Source organism: Rhipicephalus microplus, chromosome 4 (genome assembly GCF_043290135.1).
Source record: "Rhipicephalus microplus isolate Deutch F79 chromosome 4, USDA_Rmic, whole genome shotgun sequence".
In the NCBI taxonomy this organism is placed as follows: Eukaryota; Metazoa; Arthropoda; class Arachnida; order Ixodida; family Ixodidae; genus Rhipicephalus; species Rhipicephalus microplus.
In genome coordinates this window covers 217,463,186-217,483,439 of record NC_134703.1, presented here as the reverse complement: position 1 = coordinate 217,483,439, position 20,254 = coordinate 217,463,186, and the positions used below count along the sequence as shown (strand labels likewise).

General features: G+C 50.5%; 1 protein-coding gene across 3 annotated transcripts in view; it reads right to left on the bottom strand.

The window, feature by feature from the left end:
- Positions 1–1,858, bottom strand: part of LOC142814754 (uncharacterized) — a 208,763-nt gene extending 206,905 nt beyond the window's left edge. For 2 of the 3 annotated variants that reach the window (XM_075893996.1, XM_075894002.1), the window contains exon 1: positions 1,784–1,858. In XM_075893996.1, coding sequence (XP_075750111.1) covers positions 1,784–1,791 — 8 coding nt within the window. In that variant the 5' untranslated portion in view covers positions 1,792–1,858. The remainder of the gene's footprint in view (positions 1–1,783) is intronic. The other variant, XM_075893999.1, reaches the window with a different exon arrangement.
- Positions 1,859–20,254: the final 18,396 nt, after the last annotated feature.

Genomic DNA, 20,254 nt, shown 5'->3' with positions numbered 1-20,254 from the left:
CTGGGGTATCTGGGTGCTCAGCGCATTTCAGAGCGCTCAACAGATTCATTAAAAGCCTACTCTGAAGGACGCGTACCTGCTTCTATTCAGTTTTTTTTTCGTTGCATTATTGATAGGCCCGCAGCAGTCCGCAGCTACGGAGCTACCGTATCTATTGTGGTTACAAAGTTTTCTTGAAGGAAACAAACAAAATATATTTTAAAATCGGTAAACACGGCGCAGCGCTTGCGCCCAAAGACGCAAAAGCAGTTGTCGTTCGTGGCCGAGGTCTGCGGCGATTTATTCGAAAAAATCAAACCCCATTGGAGGCAGGTGGTATACACAATAATTGGCCGATTCATCGCTAAGATCTACGAAAAGAAAAAAAAAACCCAGCGCGCAGAGACCAGAAGCAGCGAGCGTTTGCATGCCAAAAGCTGGCAAATATGCCGCACGTGCGGCGGCTGGATCCCCTCAGTGCGACAGTGGCGCCCGCGGACCCTATATGAAACTAGCGCCGAAGTTTCGTGACCAGTAAAGCATTGAAGGACTCTGCTAATACTTAGGCATGCTCTAAACACGCGTGGCGAAAAACGAGCTCTTCGCGCTATGGAACCCCATGTCCACGGCCGTACGTCTCGCTCCAACGCGTAAATCTTGTCCGTCTAGTACTCGTTGTAATGCCACCAGTGTGCAGATGCCACCTGTCCACGCAGTCAGCCCCGACACTGTTTACTCACGGCTTCAGTAGTTCGGAAACAACCCCAAACGCAGTCGGATCACTAGCATATTGACACAACGCAGCACCGCAATCACCGACTCCTTACCGCGTGAGCGCGGTGCGGACAGATGAGGGCGTCAAGCATTACGCGGAAATGACGTTGGCAGCGGTGGTAGCCAATGAGCGCCGTAGCAGACGACATGGGTGTCTCCCCTCTCTCTCGCGCGTTCTCCAGCGTACGGTTGTCAAACACGCAGCCCGGCCGCGGTAATCGCATTTTGACAGACGATGAATGATGTCTGCACTCCAATGAACTTTGGACGCTTGAAACTTTTTCAGAAATTAATAATAAACTGCACATGACTTGAGATAAGTACACCTCCCCTCACCCCAGAAAATAATTCAACAGGAGCGCTGGAAAACAAAGCACTTACGAAACGTCTACGAGCTTTCAACTTCTAATACGTTTCATGTGTCTTTTTTTTTTGGCGGTAGTGTTAAAAGCTCTGTATTTCAGTTAAGCAAGGAATACGCAGTGAAAAACTTTCTGAATTCGTAGTTTTGGTTTCCCCGCCACCGCCGCTGACGACGACGAAAAGCAGCCATGCGCGGCTGCCAATGCTGTTCGCGGCGCACGCCACCGCTGGTGCAAACGACCAAGGCGCACACTTCTAATTTACAAGCGGGAATGATAATAGTTTCCTTCCTCCGTGGCTGTTTACAAACATGAAGAAAATATATACTTGCGAGTGTTCAGTTACATAGCGACAGAAGAGGATGTACGCCTCGCAATATGAATGACCGGGAATGGGGCTGCAGTGTTGGTAAGCATGGCAAACACGATTTTCTAATTGGGCCTTTAGTGCTACAAACTACTTATTTGAAGCGCAAAGAAATAGAGGCAATGTGGTGGCTGTCTGTGATGTGTGATGGTGAATTTCATGCAGTGTAATAGCTCTTGCGCAATGAAAGATTGCATGTCGGAACGACGCACACAGTTAACTCACTGGAAGCACTCTTGATAACCCCGAATAACCCTCGACACACTCAATCGATGACGAAATTTCACAGCATAATGCTCACCTTGGCATCGCTGCCTGTCGGCTCGGGGCACCCCGTTTCCTACTTCTTTGCCTTCTTTCACCCAGGCTCCGAAAGTCAAACCTCTTGCCCAATACGATTCAGTGCTTAGAACAGAAAGGACTGGGTACCAAATATTGGAATACAACTAAATCTCATTTTTGTTTTAGTTTTATGCAGTAATACAGTTATTTTTGAACCCGCTACCTATTTGTAACGATTTTACTTCGATACATCCAAACACAAAATCACGGCTCTTATATTTCCGCTTGATTACAAATTATCTTAGTGTCATAGTATTTTTTTGTTTTCCGCCACACACTTGATTGCTGATTCCCCACAATTGGTTGAGTCATTCTTCTAGGATCCAACTAGCCAACCAATGAAACTTAAGTAAGTCACAAGTGCGTTGTTGTGGGACTGGTAGAGGGGGTTTGACCGTAATTCGAAGTGGCCTCTTCACGGGAGGAAATCACGCTGTTATGTGATAGATGCGTTTTTTTTTTCAAATGGTGACTTTTTGCCCGTTCATAGTTCTGCGGTAGCGAATTTCGCGACTAAAGCTGAGGTGAGCCCTGAGAGAAAGAAGAAACAGCGAAGAAGAGATTACGCATCGCAGTGCTCCAACAGGTAAACAAGTAAGGAGGAGGAGGAGGAGGAAACAACTTTAATGACGCCAAAATGGGTTAGGTGAGGGAGTGGGATGGGGTCAAAGAAGAAGAAGATGATGAGCCCTCAGGCCGCTCTAGGTGGCTGAAAGCCCGTGCGCTTCGGCGACCCCTATGGCCCAGCGTACGATCGGAAGTTGGTCGTCCGGTCGTGAGCTGTGCAGAGCAGCCTCCCATCGCTCCTGTCACTCATGCCCCGAAAAGGGGGGATTTGGCTTGTTTGGAGAAGTTCTATATGTATGATGAAAGTGAGCTTGGGTACTCGGGCAGAGGCGACAACGAGGTAAGGTGCTATGCAGATGAATTTTAGAATGTATGAAGGGGGAAATCAAGGTGCCCGTTTGGAGATGGCGCCAAACGATTTACTAAGTCTGGGACAGTGATTGATTGGCTTGTGGGTAGATCATGCGGAAATGGCGGTAATGTAAAGTAATCTAAATAGGCACTCTCGCGACCTGCGAAATGAAGGCAGACCATCCACTTCCCGGTTGACGAGTGCTCGGGCTTGCTCATGGACGGCTGTATTCCCGGGATGGCCACAATGCGCGGGAACCAACAAAATGGTGATTATTCGTTGAGAGGAAGAAGGAATCGTAAAATACGGTGTGCAGGTGCATGAATTCGATATAGCAAAATTACAAAGGGCTGTTTTTGAGTCTGAGAAGATATACTCCGCCTGGGTGTGAGCAATCGCTAACGCAATCGCTGCTTCTTCCGCCTCGATTGGTTGAGCCACTCGGTCGAAGGTGGCGCTAAAGAGTAATTTCTGGGCAGTGTATATTACTGCCACCGCAAAGGCAGCATGATGGCAGTATTCTGCGGCATCGACATAAGTAACCGGAGTCGAAGATGCGTAGCGCTTATGAAGTGATATAGCTCTGGCTATCCGCCAGTCATAATTATGAATGGGGTGGGTATTTTTAGGCAATGACGGTATCAAGAGACTGTCGCTAATGTGTTCTGGGGGCGCTTTTGTGGAGGTGGTGCATCCTGGGGCGATTTTGAGGCGCTGAAGGAGCAGCCTTCCTGTTTCAGATTGCTAAAGTAGGGCATAGTGGCTGATGAGGCGCACTTCGATTAGTTCAACAATTGGGTTTTGCACCCCCAACTGGAGAACATTGCTCGTAGCGGTAATTTTAGGCAGGTGCTCAGCAGTTTTATATGCTGTAGGATTGAGGCGATCTGTCTGATCTCTCTCTAGAGATGACACGGAAAGATAAAGGAAGGAATAAGTAATTTCACACAGGCAGAATACTTGGACAAGGTGGCATGTGTCCGCTTCGCGCATGCCTCTGTGGTGATTAGAAATCCTCTTTGTTAGGGCGGATATATTCACTACCTAGCGCCGTATATTACTTATGGCTAAGATATTGAAGCCGTTATTGGAAATTTGAAGGCCTAGAACTTTGATATTGTTTACTTGAGGGATGAGTTGATAATCAAAATATTTGGATTTTTTTGGAGGGAAAGGGTCCCTCGGACGAATGCGAAGGAGTTCAGATTTAGGAGCTGAGCAGCTGAGGCCAATGCTCCGCGCGTATTCTTGTATCGTTAGTGCTGCTCTCTGGAGGATGTATTCGATTGTGCCACGGTCACCCATGGTAGTCCAAAGTGTGATGTTATCGGCGTACAGTGAGTGTTGTAGAGCCGGTATGGTAGCTACTTTTTTCGCAAGGTGGATTGGAGTTAAATTTTTAAACAAAGAGGAGAGAGGAATGCCTCTTGTGGAGTGCCCCTACTTCCGGGGATGAAAGTCGGAGATTTAACCGACCCTAGGTGTATCTCCACGGTTCTGTTCGTTAAAAAGGCCGCAACATATTTGTTAGTGCAGTAACCCACGTTGAGCGCCCTGAGGTTCTTTAGAATAGCCGCATGTCGGACATTGTCGAATGCTTTAGTGAAGTCAAGTGCCAATATTGCTTTTGTAAGATGTGGGAATTTGAAATTTAGCACCTCCTCTTTGAGCTGGAGCATCACATCTTGGGTGGAGAGCCCGGTCCTGAATCCAAACATAGTAGGAGAGAAGAGGTGATTTCTTTCCATGAATCTGTTGAGGCGATTGAGGATGACGTGCTCCATAAGTTTGCCTGCACATGAAATGAGGGATATAGGGCGCAAGTTAGCTAGGTTGAGTGGTTTGCCTGGCTTTGTGATGAATGCCGCCTTGGCATGTTTCCACTGGGGAGGCAGTGTGCCTTGTTCCCAGTGCTGGTTAAAATACTCAGTAAGAACCTTACCTGAGTGTCACCGGTCCCGTTAATTGGGGAGGCGATCGCCGGGCTAATTCCAAGGGCCGAAGTATCGGCCCCCAGAACCGCACCACGAAAGCGTGGACAATTTAGAAGTGGTCCTATTTGGCGCGCCAGCGGACGCCGGCTGTGGCTCAAAGAACAAGTCAGAGCCAAGAGTTGATAAACAAAACTAAATTATATTCTCAGTTATGGGAGATCAAAACGATACACAAGTATGCACAATCGCCAGTAGTTGAATACAATATTTATTTATTTATTTATTAATTAGAATACCCTCAGGGCCCGTAGGGCATTACAGAGGGGGTGGGTACAACATATATAACACACAAGAAAAAAGACAAAATAAAGAAACAAGTATCAGATGCGCAAATCAGGAAGGCAACATAAGTCAACTAAAAATGTATAAGAATTCAAGCACATACAAAACAAAGATAGATAATGGAAACAGCGTATAGTTACAAGCATTGCTGAGAAATTGCAGTCTTGAATAACAAAGGGTCTGTTATTGATACAACGGAAGAGGGAAGGTGGTTCCAATCGGCGGCTGTTTTCGGTAAGAAGGCTGCTGAAAAGAATTTGGTGCGGCAAAACGGAATGGCAACCTTATGCTGATGATCAATGCGCGATGAGTGGTATGACGGTTGTGAAATGAGGTCTCGCTTCATTGATGGAATGTGAAAAAATATCTTATGAAAAAAATGCAGTCGCGCCAGTTTCCTCCGGACAGTTAAATTGGGTAGGTCAAGGTTAGATTTCATTTCTGATATGCTAGCAGTACGGGAATAATTAGAACAAATGAACCGAACTGAGCGGTTCTGAACAGATTCTAACGCGTTAATTAAATTTTGCTGCACGGGATCCCATATAGCGGACGCGTACTCAAGCTTTGGGCGAATTAGTGATCGGTATAATAGAATTTTGAGGGACAGCGGAGCGCGAGAAAAGTTGCGGCGTAAGTATCCTAGCGTTCGGTTAGCGTTATTACAGATGTAGGTAACACGCGTGTGCCAAGATAGATTGTTGGTAATGTAAACGCCGAGGTACTTATATGAAGAGACATGCTGGAGGGGAACGGCGTTAATTCTGTAGGTACAGGGGGGAGAAATAGATCGCCAGGTTATTGACATGCATTTAGATTTGTCAATATGTCACCAATCAAACAATGTACTACAAAGTACAATCAGCCACACTCGAAACAACGGACACAGACAACAATACGCACTACAATGCAATCGCATGCATCGAACAACCAAGACACTTAGAGACTAAAGAGTTAGAAAACTTATTCGGTCCAAAGTTCTTGGAACAAAAGTCTGAATGATACACTTCCGAGAATCACTCACTCAAAGTCCAGTGTTGTTGTCGCTCCGCTGACTCCGAAATTTCTCTTCCAGGAAACCTCGCGTCTTCAGTTGACCGCTCTCCAGGCTCCAAACTTCTTCGCCAGAAACACGTCGGCTTCACACACGCAGCTGTTGCCACGCGTCTTTGCTCGATAGCGGTAGACACACACTCTTGCCTGTAGCTCGAGTCTTCACCCCCCCTCAGGTGCAAATCCTCTTCTTCTCCTCCTTTGTCACGGAAGACAAAAGGCTTCGCCCACAAGGCGGAACACCCTACGCACTCTGGCGCATACTTTCTTCTTCTCCTGCTTTGTCACTAAGGACAACACCTTCACCGACTGACGCGGCGGGATACCCAACGCACTCCGGCGCTAACTTCCTTCTTCTCCTGATTTCCCATCTCTGCTGCTCGCTTAAATACCTTGCGCGCGAGATTCCAGAAAATTCTCATCATTTCGTCGGCGCGATGCGCAGCGAAGGCTGGGGGAAAGCACGAGACGGTTCAACAGCCGTCCGCGACGGATGACGCAACCCGGCATCACCACGCCCGTTTCCATCAAGAAATTTCTAGGACTTGCTCGGCCGCTATGTGAGGAGAATAGTCGGCGAACCTACGCTTCCGAGAGGGGAGGGACGCGTGCCCGGGTAGTCTTCGGATGTTTTTTTTTTATTGTTGACTTCGAGGCGTCTCTCCAGCGCTTCGTCGCGAGAATTTGGCGGTGCGCCTTTTTTGAGCACTCGTTTTGTGACACTGCCCGCACTTTAAGAATATTATCTCATTATATTCAGAACCACACAAACGAACGCGAACAGTCCCCGCACTCTAAAGGACTGTAACCTAGTCCGTCGCTCATGCCACGTCACACTCACAATAGATCACTCAATACAATTGTACATTGCAGTTCAATCTCACAATACATAGAATATAGCCACAGGTACATGAATACAATACTACATCACATACTTCAAGCAATACAAATGTACAAAAGTCTGTCTTTACAACAATTGTACCATACTATACATCACGTCACCGTAACAAAAATTTTGATTCACTCGACATACAGCTGTGACACAGGACAACAACCACAAACATGTTGCACTCAGCACTGTCAAACACATTTCGATTCGACCTCAACACCTATCCTGAGTACTTCGAGCTGCGCTTGCGCCCTTTCTTGCGGTGCTCCCTCGATCTCTTCTTATCGTTCTTGTTTCTGTTCCGATGAGCCCTTTCCAACGACGGTATCTGAGGCGGCGTCTCAGCCATCGTTGTCCCTTTTCACACCGTTAACGGGTCTCAACGTTCAACCGATCCTGTCACCCGCTTGTTCATGTCACGACCTTGGGCCTGGCTGGCTGACTCCGTCACCTTTACACTGTCGGTCGGTTGAGGTCGTGCCATCGTAAGTCCAGCTGCCCAGCACGTGAACTCATTCAACACGATCATCTTCTCATTCACTGTCTGTTGCACTGCGGCTTCACCTTGGGCTCGAGTGAGATCCGTCACGGGATGCTCCTCCACTGTATCTCGCGGTCGCTGGGTTGGCGTGGGTTCTATCTTAGGGTCTTCTCCCGATCGTTCTAGATCATTCGGCCCTCGCGCCCCATCGATGTTTCCGATGACGAGGTCGTACAGGGGGTCGTCATGCATAGAGCCGTAACCTTCCCGCTGAAGTACGGGGTTTAGACCTCAATCTCTGCTTCGGGAAGCATCCGAACCATTCTGTCAATTACGCAAACCGGTTTCCTTTTGCCTGTTAACTCACTTTCCCGCACCGAATTTCTTCGCATGATAACAGATACCGATTATCGCACGATACCGATAACCGGTATCTCTTAACACCGTAACCTTTTTGCCCGCAACTTTTCCAGGCAGCGTTGGCATTCCCTTCGTAACACCGGTTGGCTGTTTTGTCATTGCAGCACCCACAATAGGAAGTTTCTCCCCATTTTTCAACTCTACGAATCCGTCGGTGACGGCATCCCCATCGGATTTCGGTGCTGCTAGTACACAGGGTACCTGGTGAGTTTGACTCACTCCGTTAGGAGAAGCGTCTGCTTTGTGCCCAGTCTGACCACACTTGAAACATTTTACGACCGTGGGACTCGTAAAGTTAGTTCGACAGTTGCTAACGCGATGACCCACTCGGTTACGCAGAAAACATCGCGGAACACTCTCCGGTGCACGCTTCTTTTGTTCGGGTGCCGATTTCTTCGAATCTTCCGGACACTCCTTCTTGACTCTGGCCAAATTTGTGCCACCTTGCGCTTCCAAGAATTGGTCGGCCAATTCAAGCATGCCTTCAAGTGACTCAGCCTTCCTCTCTTTCAAGTACAGCGACAGGCTTGGGTGGCAACTGGTGAGAAATTGCTCTCTAATAAGGAGCTCTCTAAGCTCATCGTACTCCTGCACTGTCCCTGAAAGTTCAATCCAGCTGTCGAAATAATGGCTAAGTCGGGCGGCATAGTGCGTAGCCGTCTCTCCATCAGCTGGCTTTCCTGTCCGAAATCTGTCCCGGAATCCTTCCACAGTAAATCTAAATCACTTCAAAAAAGCAGCTTTCACCTTTGCATAGTTGGCTGCATCGGTCTGCGTCAGCCTACCGTACACACTGAGCGCTTCACCACTCAAACAAGTACTCAAAGCAGTTGCTCATTGATGCTCCGGCCAATTCTGGCTCCTCGCAATTGTCTCAAATCGGTGAAGGTACCCGTCAAGGTCGTCCTTCCTTTCATTAAACGCTACGAGCAGCTTGCTTGGGTTCAAGCGGAAGCCGTGGTCCCCCCGTTCGCCGCTTTCAACTTTAGCTTGGACGGGAGTTTCACTTCGCTGTTGCAAATGGAGCCGCTCGAGTTCCATCTCGTGCTGCCGCTGCCGTTCCCTTTCCTCTCTTTCTTCTTTCAGCTATCGCTCCTTTGCCTCTCTTTCTTCTCTCGCCCTCTCAGCGGCCAGCTTTTCTCTCTCCAGCTCCAACTTCAATTGCTGCTCTCTTTCTTCTTTCAGCTGTCGCTCCTTTGCCTCTCTTTCTTATTTCGCCCTTTCAGCTGCCAGCTTTTCTCTCTCCAACTCCAACTTCAATTGTTGCTTTCTTCCTTGGCCCTCTCAGCTGCCAACCTCTCTCGTTCCAACTCAGCAGTTTTTTCTTCCTTGGCTCTCTCAGCTGCCAACCTCTCTCTTTCCAACTCAGTCTTTTTCTTCCTTGGCTCTCTCAGCTGCTAACCTATCTTTCCAACTCATCTTCTTTTTCTGCTTTGGATCTTTCGACCGCCAACCTTTCTTCATCCAGCTCAGCTGCCTTTTCTTCTTTGGCCCTCTCTTTTTCTTCTTTTTCCTTCTGGGTGACCCCCTTCCGTAGTTCGGCGCCAGAAAGACCCATCTTCTCACCAAGAGCTACTAACTTTTCGAGATCAATCAATCAATCAATCAATGAAACTTTATTTTCATGAATAGATATATGCAATTACAGGGATTATTTGGACCGATAGCCTAAAGTGGCTAGTGGACGGTCCAATACAATGTGCAACATAAAAAAAGTGTACAGGTCAGCTCTGAGGTAACAACATAAAAAAACAAAAAAAAAACAATCATATAATACAGATAACACAGTAATACATTTTTTCCTGCAGATATGCATACTTATTAGCTTGCAGCTAGTTTCTATAGATAGGCACTTATTAAAAAATACAATGAAAATCGAATCAAACACACACATGCTTACATGTCTTGACTCCACAGAAAAAATGATTTACATGCCATGCTGAAATTACGTGCAGTTTTAATCTCTAGGGGGACCGTGTTCCATATTTTTGTTCCATTAAACAGTATCAGTCTTTCTCCGTAAACATTAACACATTTGGGCAGATTGAAATTACCATTCGAAGCATGTCGCGTATTGCGTTTAGGAATTGAAAAAAGATCAGCAGGCAAAGGTGAATTTCTATTAGTTATGTTATTTACTAAAACGGCAATTTTGTATTCACGCAACATCGGAACCGAGAGAATGCGTTGTGATTGGAAAATATTACTTTCTGATTCACCTTGGCTTATGAGTTTAAGTGTACGCTTTTGAAGTCGTTCAAGAGTTTTTAGATAACTGTTGTACATCACACCCCACGATTCCAGAGAGTAATCTATGTGACAATGACACAATGAAAAGTAGAGTGTGCGAAGCATAGCTTGTGGAAAACATTGGCGAGCTTTTATTGGAGAATAGCAGCCATAGGCTACCTTTGCGCACACACTCTGTACTTGCTCATGCCAGTGTAAATGTTCATCAAAAGTCACGCCTAAATATTTAAAACAAGGAACTTGTTGAATAGGAGCGTTGTTTGATGTTATGTTAAGAGATTCAGCGTCAATATGTTTCCTACGAGAGTGAAACACCATGTACTTTGTTTTAGTACAGTTAACAGTCAGCTGATTCCTGGCAAACCATTCCGAAATGTTCGATAAATCGGTCATCGCGTCATTTTTTAAATCTGCTAAGGAGTGTCCTGTGAAAACTAAAACAGTGTCGTCCGCGTACATCAGTGCCCTTGACCTCTGTAGGGATCGCGGGATATCATTAATATAAAAAGAGAACAATATAGGGCCCAAAACTGAGCCCTGTGGCACCCCGCATTTAATATAACCGTAAGATGACTTGATGTCACCAATGACTACCTTTTGTTTGCGTGCCGATAAATAACTAGAAAAAAAATCAAGCGAGTTACCTTTTATCCCATAGGAATGCATTTTTTCCAGTAAAATGGAATGACTAATAGCATCAAATGCCTTTCGTATGTCTAAAAATACTGCTATTGCTATGTTGTTTTCATGTAGCGCGGAAGTAATATATTGCGTAAGCATCGAAACAGCAGTTGAAGTGGACCTCTTTGCAACAAAGCCGTGTTGCTGGGGACAAAGTACATTCTGTTCACCCAGGAAGCGCCTTAATTGCAACGAAATTAGTTTTTCAAGCGTAGTGTTAATACTACTCAGGACAGATATTGGTCTGTAGCTGTCCGGTAGATTCCGATCACCAGATTTGTACAATGGTATTACTTTGGCGGTCTTAAGTATATAAGATCCATTGTGTCTCGCAAATAAAACCTTGCCGCGTGCAAAAAATATCTGCCTAAATCAGTATATCGGAACACTCTCCTGCACTCATTAACGAGAACACTGAGCAACACACAAAATCGTTCCAATAACACTATCAACAACTCGAAGCTCTTTCTCAGTACTTAGGACACACTGTGCACCAAAAGGTCCTTGTCGCGGACGCCAGATTAATTTTCACCGGTCCCGTTAATTAGGGAGGCGATCGCCGGGCTAATTCCAAGGGCCAAAGTATCGGCCCCCCGAACCGCATTACGAAAGCGTGGACAATTTAGAAGTGGTCCCATTTGGCGCGCCAGCGGACGCCGGCTGTGGCTCAAAGAACAAGTCAGAGCCGAGAGTTAATAAACAAAACAAAATTATATTCTCAGTTATGGCAGATCAAAATGATACACAAGTATGCACACTCGACAATAGTTGAATACAGTATGTCACCAATCAAACAATGTACTACACAGTACAATCAGCCACACTTGAAACAACGGACACAGACAACAATACGCACTACACTGCAGTCGCATGCATCGAACAATCAAGACACTTAGAGACTAAAGAGTTAGAAAACTTATTCGCTCCAAAGTTCTTGGAACAAAAGTCTGAAGGATACACTTCCGAGAATCACTCACTCAAAGTCCAGTGTTGTTGTCGCTCCGCTGCCTCCGAAATTTCTTTTCCAGGAAACCTCGCGTCTTCAATTGACCACTCTCCAGGCTCCAAACTTCTTCGCCAGAAACAAGTTGGCTTCACACACGCAGATGTTGCCACACGTCTTCGCTCGATAGCGGTAGACACACACTCTTGCCTGTAGCTCAAGTCTTCACCCCTCAGGTGGAAATCCTCCTCTTCTCCTCCTTTGTCACGAAAGACAAAAGGCTTCGCTCACAAGGCGGAACACCCTACGCACTCTGGCGCATATTTTCTTCTTCTCCTGCTTTTTCACTAAGGACAAAACCTTCACCGACCGACGCGGCAGAATAACCCCACGCACACTGGCGCTAACTTCCTTCTTCTCCTGATCTCCCACCTCTGCTGCTCGGTTAAATACCTTCCGCGCGAGATTCCAGAAAATTCTCATCATTTCGTCGGCGCGATGCGCAGCAATGGCTGGGGAAAAGTGCGAGACGGTTGACGGCCGTCCGCAACGGATGACGCAACCCGGCATCACCACGCCCCTTTCCATCGAGAAATTTCCAGGGCTTGCTCGGCCGCGATGTGAGGAGGTTCGTCGGCGAACCTACGCTTCCGAGAGGGGAGGGACGCGCGCCCGGGGAGTCTGGATGTTTGTTTTCTTTTTTAAGTGTGAATACACTTTATAAGCGACCCCAAACCATCCACCGCCATCGGCGGCGTCCGCAGTCTTCTCTCTATCTTTAAAAGAAAGAGGACTTGGCGGGCCGCAGCGCGACGCTCTACCGAATAAGCCACGGACGCGACGCTGATATCGGTGTCAGTAACGCGCCTTATATCTTTAACGCTGGTGCGCGCGTCCCCCTCCCCCTTCGCTCGCTCCTCCGCTCTCCTCGCTCGCTGCAGCTGCGCGCGCACCCCTCTCTCTCGCGCGCCCGCCTTCTCTCTCAGTCTCCGGTCGAGAGCGGGTCGTGCGATGAATGTCCCGGAGGCAACGCTACCATCAACAACGAATGCAGTACAACCAAATGCCAGCACTGCACCCGTCGTTGGAGGTGACGGTACCGCGGTGGTTTCGCCGACGTTGGAAGACAAGGCGGCGCTGTGAAGGGCTCGTGAGACCAAACGTAAGCGGGCAAAGCGTGCAGCGGATGCCAAACTGCGTGCTCGCGAGGCCGAGTGCAAGCGGGCGAAACGTGCAGCGGATGCCGAACTGCGCGCTCGCGAGGCCGAGGACAAGCGGGCGAAGCGTGCAGAGGATGGTGAACTGCGCGCTCGCGAGGCCGAGATGAGGCGTCAGCATCGAGCCGCGAACGCGGCCCAAGATGCGGAACGACAACGCAAGCGTCAGGCGGAGAAGGGCGATGAAGGCCGGCGTCAAGACGCCGCTCGCAATCGTCAACGGCGAGTGGACGTTCCCGAAGCCGTTCGAGCCAGTAAACGTGCCGCGCGGGAGAGGGTGCGAGCCCTGGACTTTGCTCGTCCGGACGCGCGTTTCAAACGCGACTTTGTGGGTCGCAGCTTCGGTCACAGCTGCGCCGTGTGTGACCGGCTGTGGTTCGATAACAACCTGAGCTGCATTTCCGGCGCGAGGAACAAGACCAACAGGTTGAACGCGTTGCGGGTTCTTTGTAACGAGTTCGGAAGACGGTCGGGCGAACACCGATGCGACGACATGGATGCGCAAGACCCGCGGCTGGCTCCCTTCGGTGCGTTCCGGGTGTGTGCGTCTTGCCGAGAGTCGCTGCTGGCCGGGCGGGTTCCGCCGTTGAGCAAGAGCCACGGCTACGCGTACCCGCCTCGTCCCGCGGACCTCCCCGATCTGAACCCGGTGGAGGAGGAGGAAAAAACCTTTATTGATGCTGGCTGTGCCAGATAGCCCTTCTCCCCACCGGGCTGGTTGACATCCCTAGTCCGGGACGTCATTAGTCGAGGCCGCCACCCGAGCTCGCTGGACTAGAGTTCGCTGTTCCTCTAGTGTGGAGCTATTGAGTAGGGTCGTCTCCCAGTCCTCTTTGGTGGGGTTGGGAAAGGGGGTTAATTTTGGGTTCATTTGGCAGGCCCAGACCATATTGTCACGCAGCAAAGGATGACACAGTTGTCTATAAGGAAAACAAGTTTATTGGAGCGAACCTGTGCTCCCCTAACAACTGAAAGAATACACAGGCGGCGAAGCAGCGGCCGGCAAAACGACGGGCACGCTAGTGAGCGTCGGCGATCGAATGACGCGGCATCGGCTGTGCGGGAATTTATATCCCTCGGCGCGAGGGTTTCTCGAATAGTCGAATTGTATCGAGAACGCCGTGATAGCGTTTGTTAGAAACGCTGTTCGAACCGCGATAGCACAGGCCGACGCAGCCAGGCCGAAAAAACAAAACACAAATAAACAAACCCAATGCATGGTTCGCGGCATTACCCCCCCCCCTCTAAGAGTGCATCGACCCGATGCTAACATAAGGGACAGTCCACACAATTTAAAATAAAAGTTCGTCATCGTCCGTAGAAAGGTTTTAAGCGAACCACATGGACGACTTCGGGCCGCGTGCGTCGTCGTGATGTACGGGAGTCCCCATCGGGGATCACTTCGTACGTTAGTTCGCAAACACGTCGTAGAATCTGGTAGGGTCCGAAATAGCGTCGTAGAAGTTTCTCACTGAGTCCACCTCGTCGAATGGGAGTCCAAACCCACAAACGATCCCCAGGATGGTACTCGGCGTCTCGGCGTCGGAGATTGTAGCGTCTGGCATCCACCAGTTGCTGGTCCGTTATACGAGCTCGAGCGAGCTGGCGGGCCTCCTCCGCACGTTGGAGGTATCCTTGGACGTCGGCGTTGAGGTCGTCGTCTTCTACGAGCGGAAGCATGGCGTCGAGCATCGTAGTCGGCCGTCTTCCGTAGACGAGCTCGAACGGTGTCATCTGCGTGGTTTCTTGAATAGCCGTGTCGTACGCAAACGTGACGTACGGGAGGACTTCGTCCCACGTCTTGTGTTCAACGTCGACGTACATAGACAGCATATCCGCGATTGTCTTATTCAGCCGTTCTGTTAGTCCGTTCGTTTGGGGGTGGTACGCCGTCGTTCTTCGGTGATCTGTGTTGCTGTAGCGTAAGATTTCTTGCATGAGCTCCGCAGTGAAGGTCGTTCCGCGGTCCGTGATTAGGACCTCAGGGGCTCCATGTCGCAGCACAATTTGGTTAATAAAGAACTTTGCAACTTCTTGTGCAGTTCCCCTAGGAAGAGCGGTGGTCTCTGCGTAGCGCGTCATGTAGTCTGTCGCTACGACAATCCATTTGTTCGCGGATCGGGATCTAGGGAACGGGCCCAGAGGGTCCATTCCGATCTGTTGGAAGGGCCTCGTTGGGACGGCGATCAGCTGCAGAAGTCCGGCTGGTCTCGTCGGTGGTGTTTTTCGTCGCTGGCAGTCACGGCAGCTCCGGACGTAGTGGGTGACATCGAATGTAAGGCGGGGCCAGAAGTATTTCGCCTTGATTTTTGTTATCGCGCGAGCTGTTCCGAGATGTCCGGAAGACGGGTCGTCGTGGCACGCTTCCAAAATTTCGTCACGAAGGTCGGCGGAGATGACAAGTAGATAATTCGTTCTCGTTCCGGGGTTGAAATTCTTCTTCACTAGGATGGAGTTTTTGAGGCTGAACGCTGGTAAGTTGCGCTTGAACGCCCTAGGCACGGCGACGTTGCGTCCTTCGAGGTAGTCGATCATGGCGCGGAGGTCAGGGTCGGCACGCTGCTGGGCGGCTAGGTCGCTCTCTGTCACGACTCCGAAGAATGCGCTGTCTTCGCCGGAGTCCTGTGGTGGTGGGTCGACGGGAGCGCGGGACAGGCAGTCGGCGTCGGAGTGTCTCCTGCCGGATTTGTAGAATATTGTAACGTCAAACTCTTGCAGGCGCAAGCTCCACCGCCCAAGACGGCCAGAGGGGTTCTTCAAATTGGCGAGCCAACACAGCGCATGATGGTCTGTCACAACTTTAAACGGTCTACCACAGACGTATGGGCGAAATTTTGAAATGGCCCATTAGATAGCCAGGCACTCTTTCTCAGAGGCAGAGTAGTTTCTCTCCTCCTTCGACAGACCACGGCTTGCATAGGCGATTATCTTTTCGTAACCGCTTTGCTTTTGGACGAGGACGGCACCCAAACCGATATCACTGGCGTCCCTGTGCATTTCCGTTTCAGCGTTTTCGTCGAAATGAGCGAGCACGGGCGGGTTTTGCAGGCGTTGTTTCAGCTCGCAGCATTTTCTTAATCGTTTTCCCAGCTGAAAGGGGTGCTTTCTTTCGTCAGGCGCGTCAGTGGCTCTGCAATGCGTGCGAAGTTTGCGACAATGCGCCGGTAGTATGCGCACAGTCCGAGAAACTTTCGCACACCCTTCTTATCTTTCGGCCTTGGGAAGTTCGCAATGACTGATGTTTTTGCCGGGTCAGGTAGGACTCCCGCGGTGTTCACGACGTGACCCAAGAACTTGAGTTCCTCGTACGCGAAACGGCACTTCTCAGGCTTCAGCGTAAACCCCGACGTACGAATGGCCTCGAGTACAGATTCCAACCTTGTGAGGTGTTCGTCGAAAGTCCGGGCGAATACGACAACGTCGTCGAGGTATACGAGGCACGTGTGCCACTTCAGGCCTGCTAGCACAGTGTCCATGACTCTCTGAAGCGTTGCGGGCGCCGTGCACAGCCCAAACGGCATCACCTTGAACTCGTATAGACCGTCCGGGGTTTTAAATGCAGTCTTCTCTCGGTCTCTCTCGTCCACTTCAATTTGCCAGTAGCCGGTCTTCAGATCCATGGATGAGAAGTACTTGGCGTGGCAGAGGTGGTCGAGGGCGTCGTCGATTCGTGGCAGGGGGTACACGTCCTTTTTCGTGATTCTGTTTAGTCTCCGGTAGTCAACGCAGAATCTTAAAGTGCCATCTTTTTTCTTCACGAGTACAACCGGCGCAGCCCACGGACTTTTTGATGGCTGTATTATGTCGTCGCTGAGCATGTCATCAACTTGAGTCCGGATGGCTTCGCGCTCGTGTGAAAAAACGCGGTACGGTGACTGTCTGGTAGGTCGGGCTCCATCTTCGGTTATTATCCGGTGCCTCGCCAAAGGTGTCTGACGTAACTTCGAGTTCGAGGAAAAACACTCGCTGTAGCGACGGAGCAACTCCAGTAATCTGTCCCGATTTTCTTGCGAAAGCGCCGGGTTCACGTCGAAAGGATGTGGCAGCCTGGAAGCATCTGCACGTGCGCGTTCAAAGGGGGCGACCGCGATCACTTGACTCGCTTCTTGCGTTTCTTCGAGGAACGCAATTGCAGCGCCCTTGTTTAGATGCTGGTACTCCTCGGTGAAATTGGTGACCAAAACGTGGGATCCGCATTGCTTAAACCGCGCAATGCCTCTTGCGACAGACACACCGCGGTCTAGAAGCAACCTTTGGTCAGTCTCCACGATAGCGTCGACGTCAGGAGCAGCACCTTCACAATAGACGGCGATCATCAAGCTTGCGTGGGGTGGCAGGGTGACGTGATCGTCGGCGATCCTTACAGCAGCACGGTGTCCGAGGTTCGGCTGCGGCGTCGTGTAGTGATCTGAAGAAAACGTTATCGACCTGGTCTGCAGATCAATTATTGCGCCATTGTCCGTCAAAAAGTCCATTCCGAGAATTACGTCGCGGGAGCAGTTAGGCAAAATGACGAACTCCGAAGGGTACGTAGTGCCGTCTTTGGTGACGCGCGATGTGCACATTCCACTTGGGGTCACGAGGTGGCCTCCTGCTGTGTGTATGTGCGGACCGTCCCATCTGGTCGTAACTTTCTTTAGCTTGGACGCGAATGACCCACTCATGACCGAGTAGTCGGCTCCCGTGTCGATGAGGGCGACTACGTCAAGGCCGTCGATGGACAACTGGACGTCGGATGCCGCTTTCCTCGAATTTTGGGTGCGTCGGGGCGTCGTATCGCGGCTTGCGCGTGTTGATGGTCGGACACTATGCGTCGTCATCGTCGTCTTCTCAGCGGCAGGCTTCGTCATTTCGGGTACGCGTCGCCCAGCGTAGCTGTCGTCGTTTTCGGGGGTCTCGTCAGGGTGTCGTCGGGTCGTCGGGATGAGGGCATGTCGTGAATCACGGTCTTGCGTCGTTGGAGGGTTTTCATTTTCTCGCCATTGTGCAACTACACCTCCAGAAGTTGCTGCTTTTAGTTTCCCCCTCCTGGGCTGGGGGACCTTCCACGGGCGAAGTCAGCATTGCTGCGACGGTTGGGGCATTGGTACGGGTAGGGCGACGGCGAACGGTTGAAACGGGATGGTCCACGGCTGGTGTTCGACAGGTATTCTTCGATCTCAAATGGGCGCTGGCCGGCTCACGGGCGGGGTGCGTCGACGGAGAACCCACGAAAACCCAGCCTCTTGTACGGGCAGCGGCGGTAGACGTGGTCGGCCTCTCCGCAGTGGTAGCACAGCGGACGATTATCTGGCGTTCGCCACACCTCGGTCTTCCTGGGCGCCTTGTTTCGGGTTACAGGGGGTCGGGCGGGCGACATTGGGCCGCGGTAGGGCGGGGCCTCTTGATAACGGGTTGGGACGGGTCGGGGTCGACGAGCAGCAGCGGAGTAGGTTATCGCTTGTGGTTCGCAAGATGCTTCCGACGGCGTGGAATTCCCCAGTGCTTGCTGAACCTCCTCGCGGACGACGTCAGTGAGGGAGGCGACTTGGGGCTGCGGCGTTGCTGGGAACAATTTCCTCAGTTCCTCGCGAACGACGGCGCAGATGGTCTCCTGCAAGTCTTCCGTTGCCAATCCAGGGGCGTTTACCGGGTTCACCGAAAGGGTGTTGAGTGGTCTATCGTATTGCCGCGAACGCATATCCAAGGTCCTCTCGATCATCTTAGCCTCGGTGACGAACTCAGCGATGGTCTTAGGGGGGTTGCGGATAAGTCCAGCGAAGAGCTCTTGTTTAACTCCCCGCATCAGAAAGAGCACCTTCTTCTCTTCTGCCATTTCGGGGTCAGCTCTCCGGAACAGCATCTTCATCTCCTCAGCGAACAGTACAACACCTTCGTTAGGGTGTTGCATTCGCGTCTCCAACAAAAGGGTGGCTCGTTCTTTCCGCACAACCGTAGCGAATGTTTTGAGGAATTCGCTCTTAAAGACAGTCCAGTCGGTTAGGGAGCCTTCATGGTTCTCAAACCACGTTCGAGCTGCATCCTCCAAATAGAAGAAGACATGACGAAACGTTTCTTCGTCATCCCACCTGTTAAAGATTCCGATGCGCTCCAGATTCTCCAGCCACTCTTCCGGGTCTTCACCAGGAGATCCTCGGAATGATGGGGGCTCACGAGGTTGTTGCAGAACGACGGGAGGGTTGGTAGCGCTGGTCATGGTGCCTGCGTTGATCATCGTAGTTTTTACGTCTTTTTTTTTCCTTTTTTTATCCGGGAGCAGTCCAAACTCTGGCTGAAGGCCTTGCTGTCGGCGGCTGACACGAGTTGGGCGTGCTTGTCGTGTTGGGCTTGCTTGTCGGCTTGGCAATGGCTTAGGGTTCATGTACCCCGCACCTCCACCAGATGTCATGCAGCAAAGGACCACACAGTTGTCTATAAGGAAAACAAGTTTATTGGAGCGAACGTGTGCTCCCCTAACAACTGAAAGAATACACAGGCGGCGAAGCAGCGGCCGGCAAAACGACGGGCATGCTAGTGAGCGTCGGCGATCGAGTGACGCGGCATCGGCTGTGCGGGAATTTATATCCCTCGGCGCGAGGGTTTCTTGAATAGTCGAATTGTATCGAGAACGCCGTATTAGCGTTTGTTAGAAACGCTGTTCGTTCGAACAGCGTTTCCAACAAACAACGCTTGAAGTGTTGTTTCTATCGAACAACGCCTGAAGCGTTGTTCGATAGCGTTTGTGCGAAACGCTGTGGTAGCGTTTGTTTGAAACGCTGTGAAAACGGTGATAGCACAGGCCGGCGCAGCCAGGCCGAAAAAACAAAACACAAATAAAGAAACCCAATGCATGGTTCGCGGCAATATGGTAAGTGTTGGCCACTTCCCCACAGTACTGGCACTGCCCACTTATTTTTGGGTCGTGATATTTGAGTATGGCTGGACAGAGCAGCGTATTTGTCTGTAGGCGCCGCAGGATGCGCTCCTCCGTTTTCGAGAACCCGGTGGAAGAGCGCCTCATCTCGCCTCGACTCCCCTTCATGAGCATCAGGCGGCTCACGCGGGGCAACGGTCAGTACGGCATTAAGGGACAGATCGTGAACGTGCCCATCGACGTTCCGAGCGTGGTGGAGTGTCTTCCGCGGCTGGTTCCCGAGGACGTTGCGATAGACGTGCACGTGAAGTGGAGGCTGGTGAGTCCGGCTACGTACAGGCGTGGACTGGTGAAGCGCGGAAACATCTTGCCGTGGTTGAAGCACCTGGAGCATGCGCCGTTGTATGTCGCTAGTGGCGTGCGCATCGACTGGAGTCGGCTGGGTGTC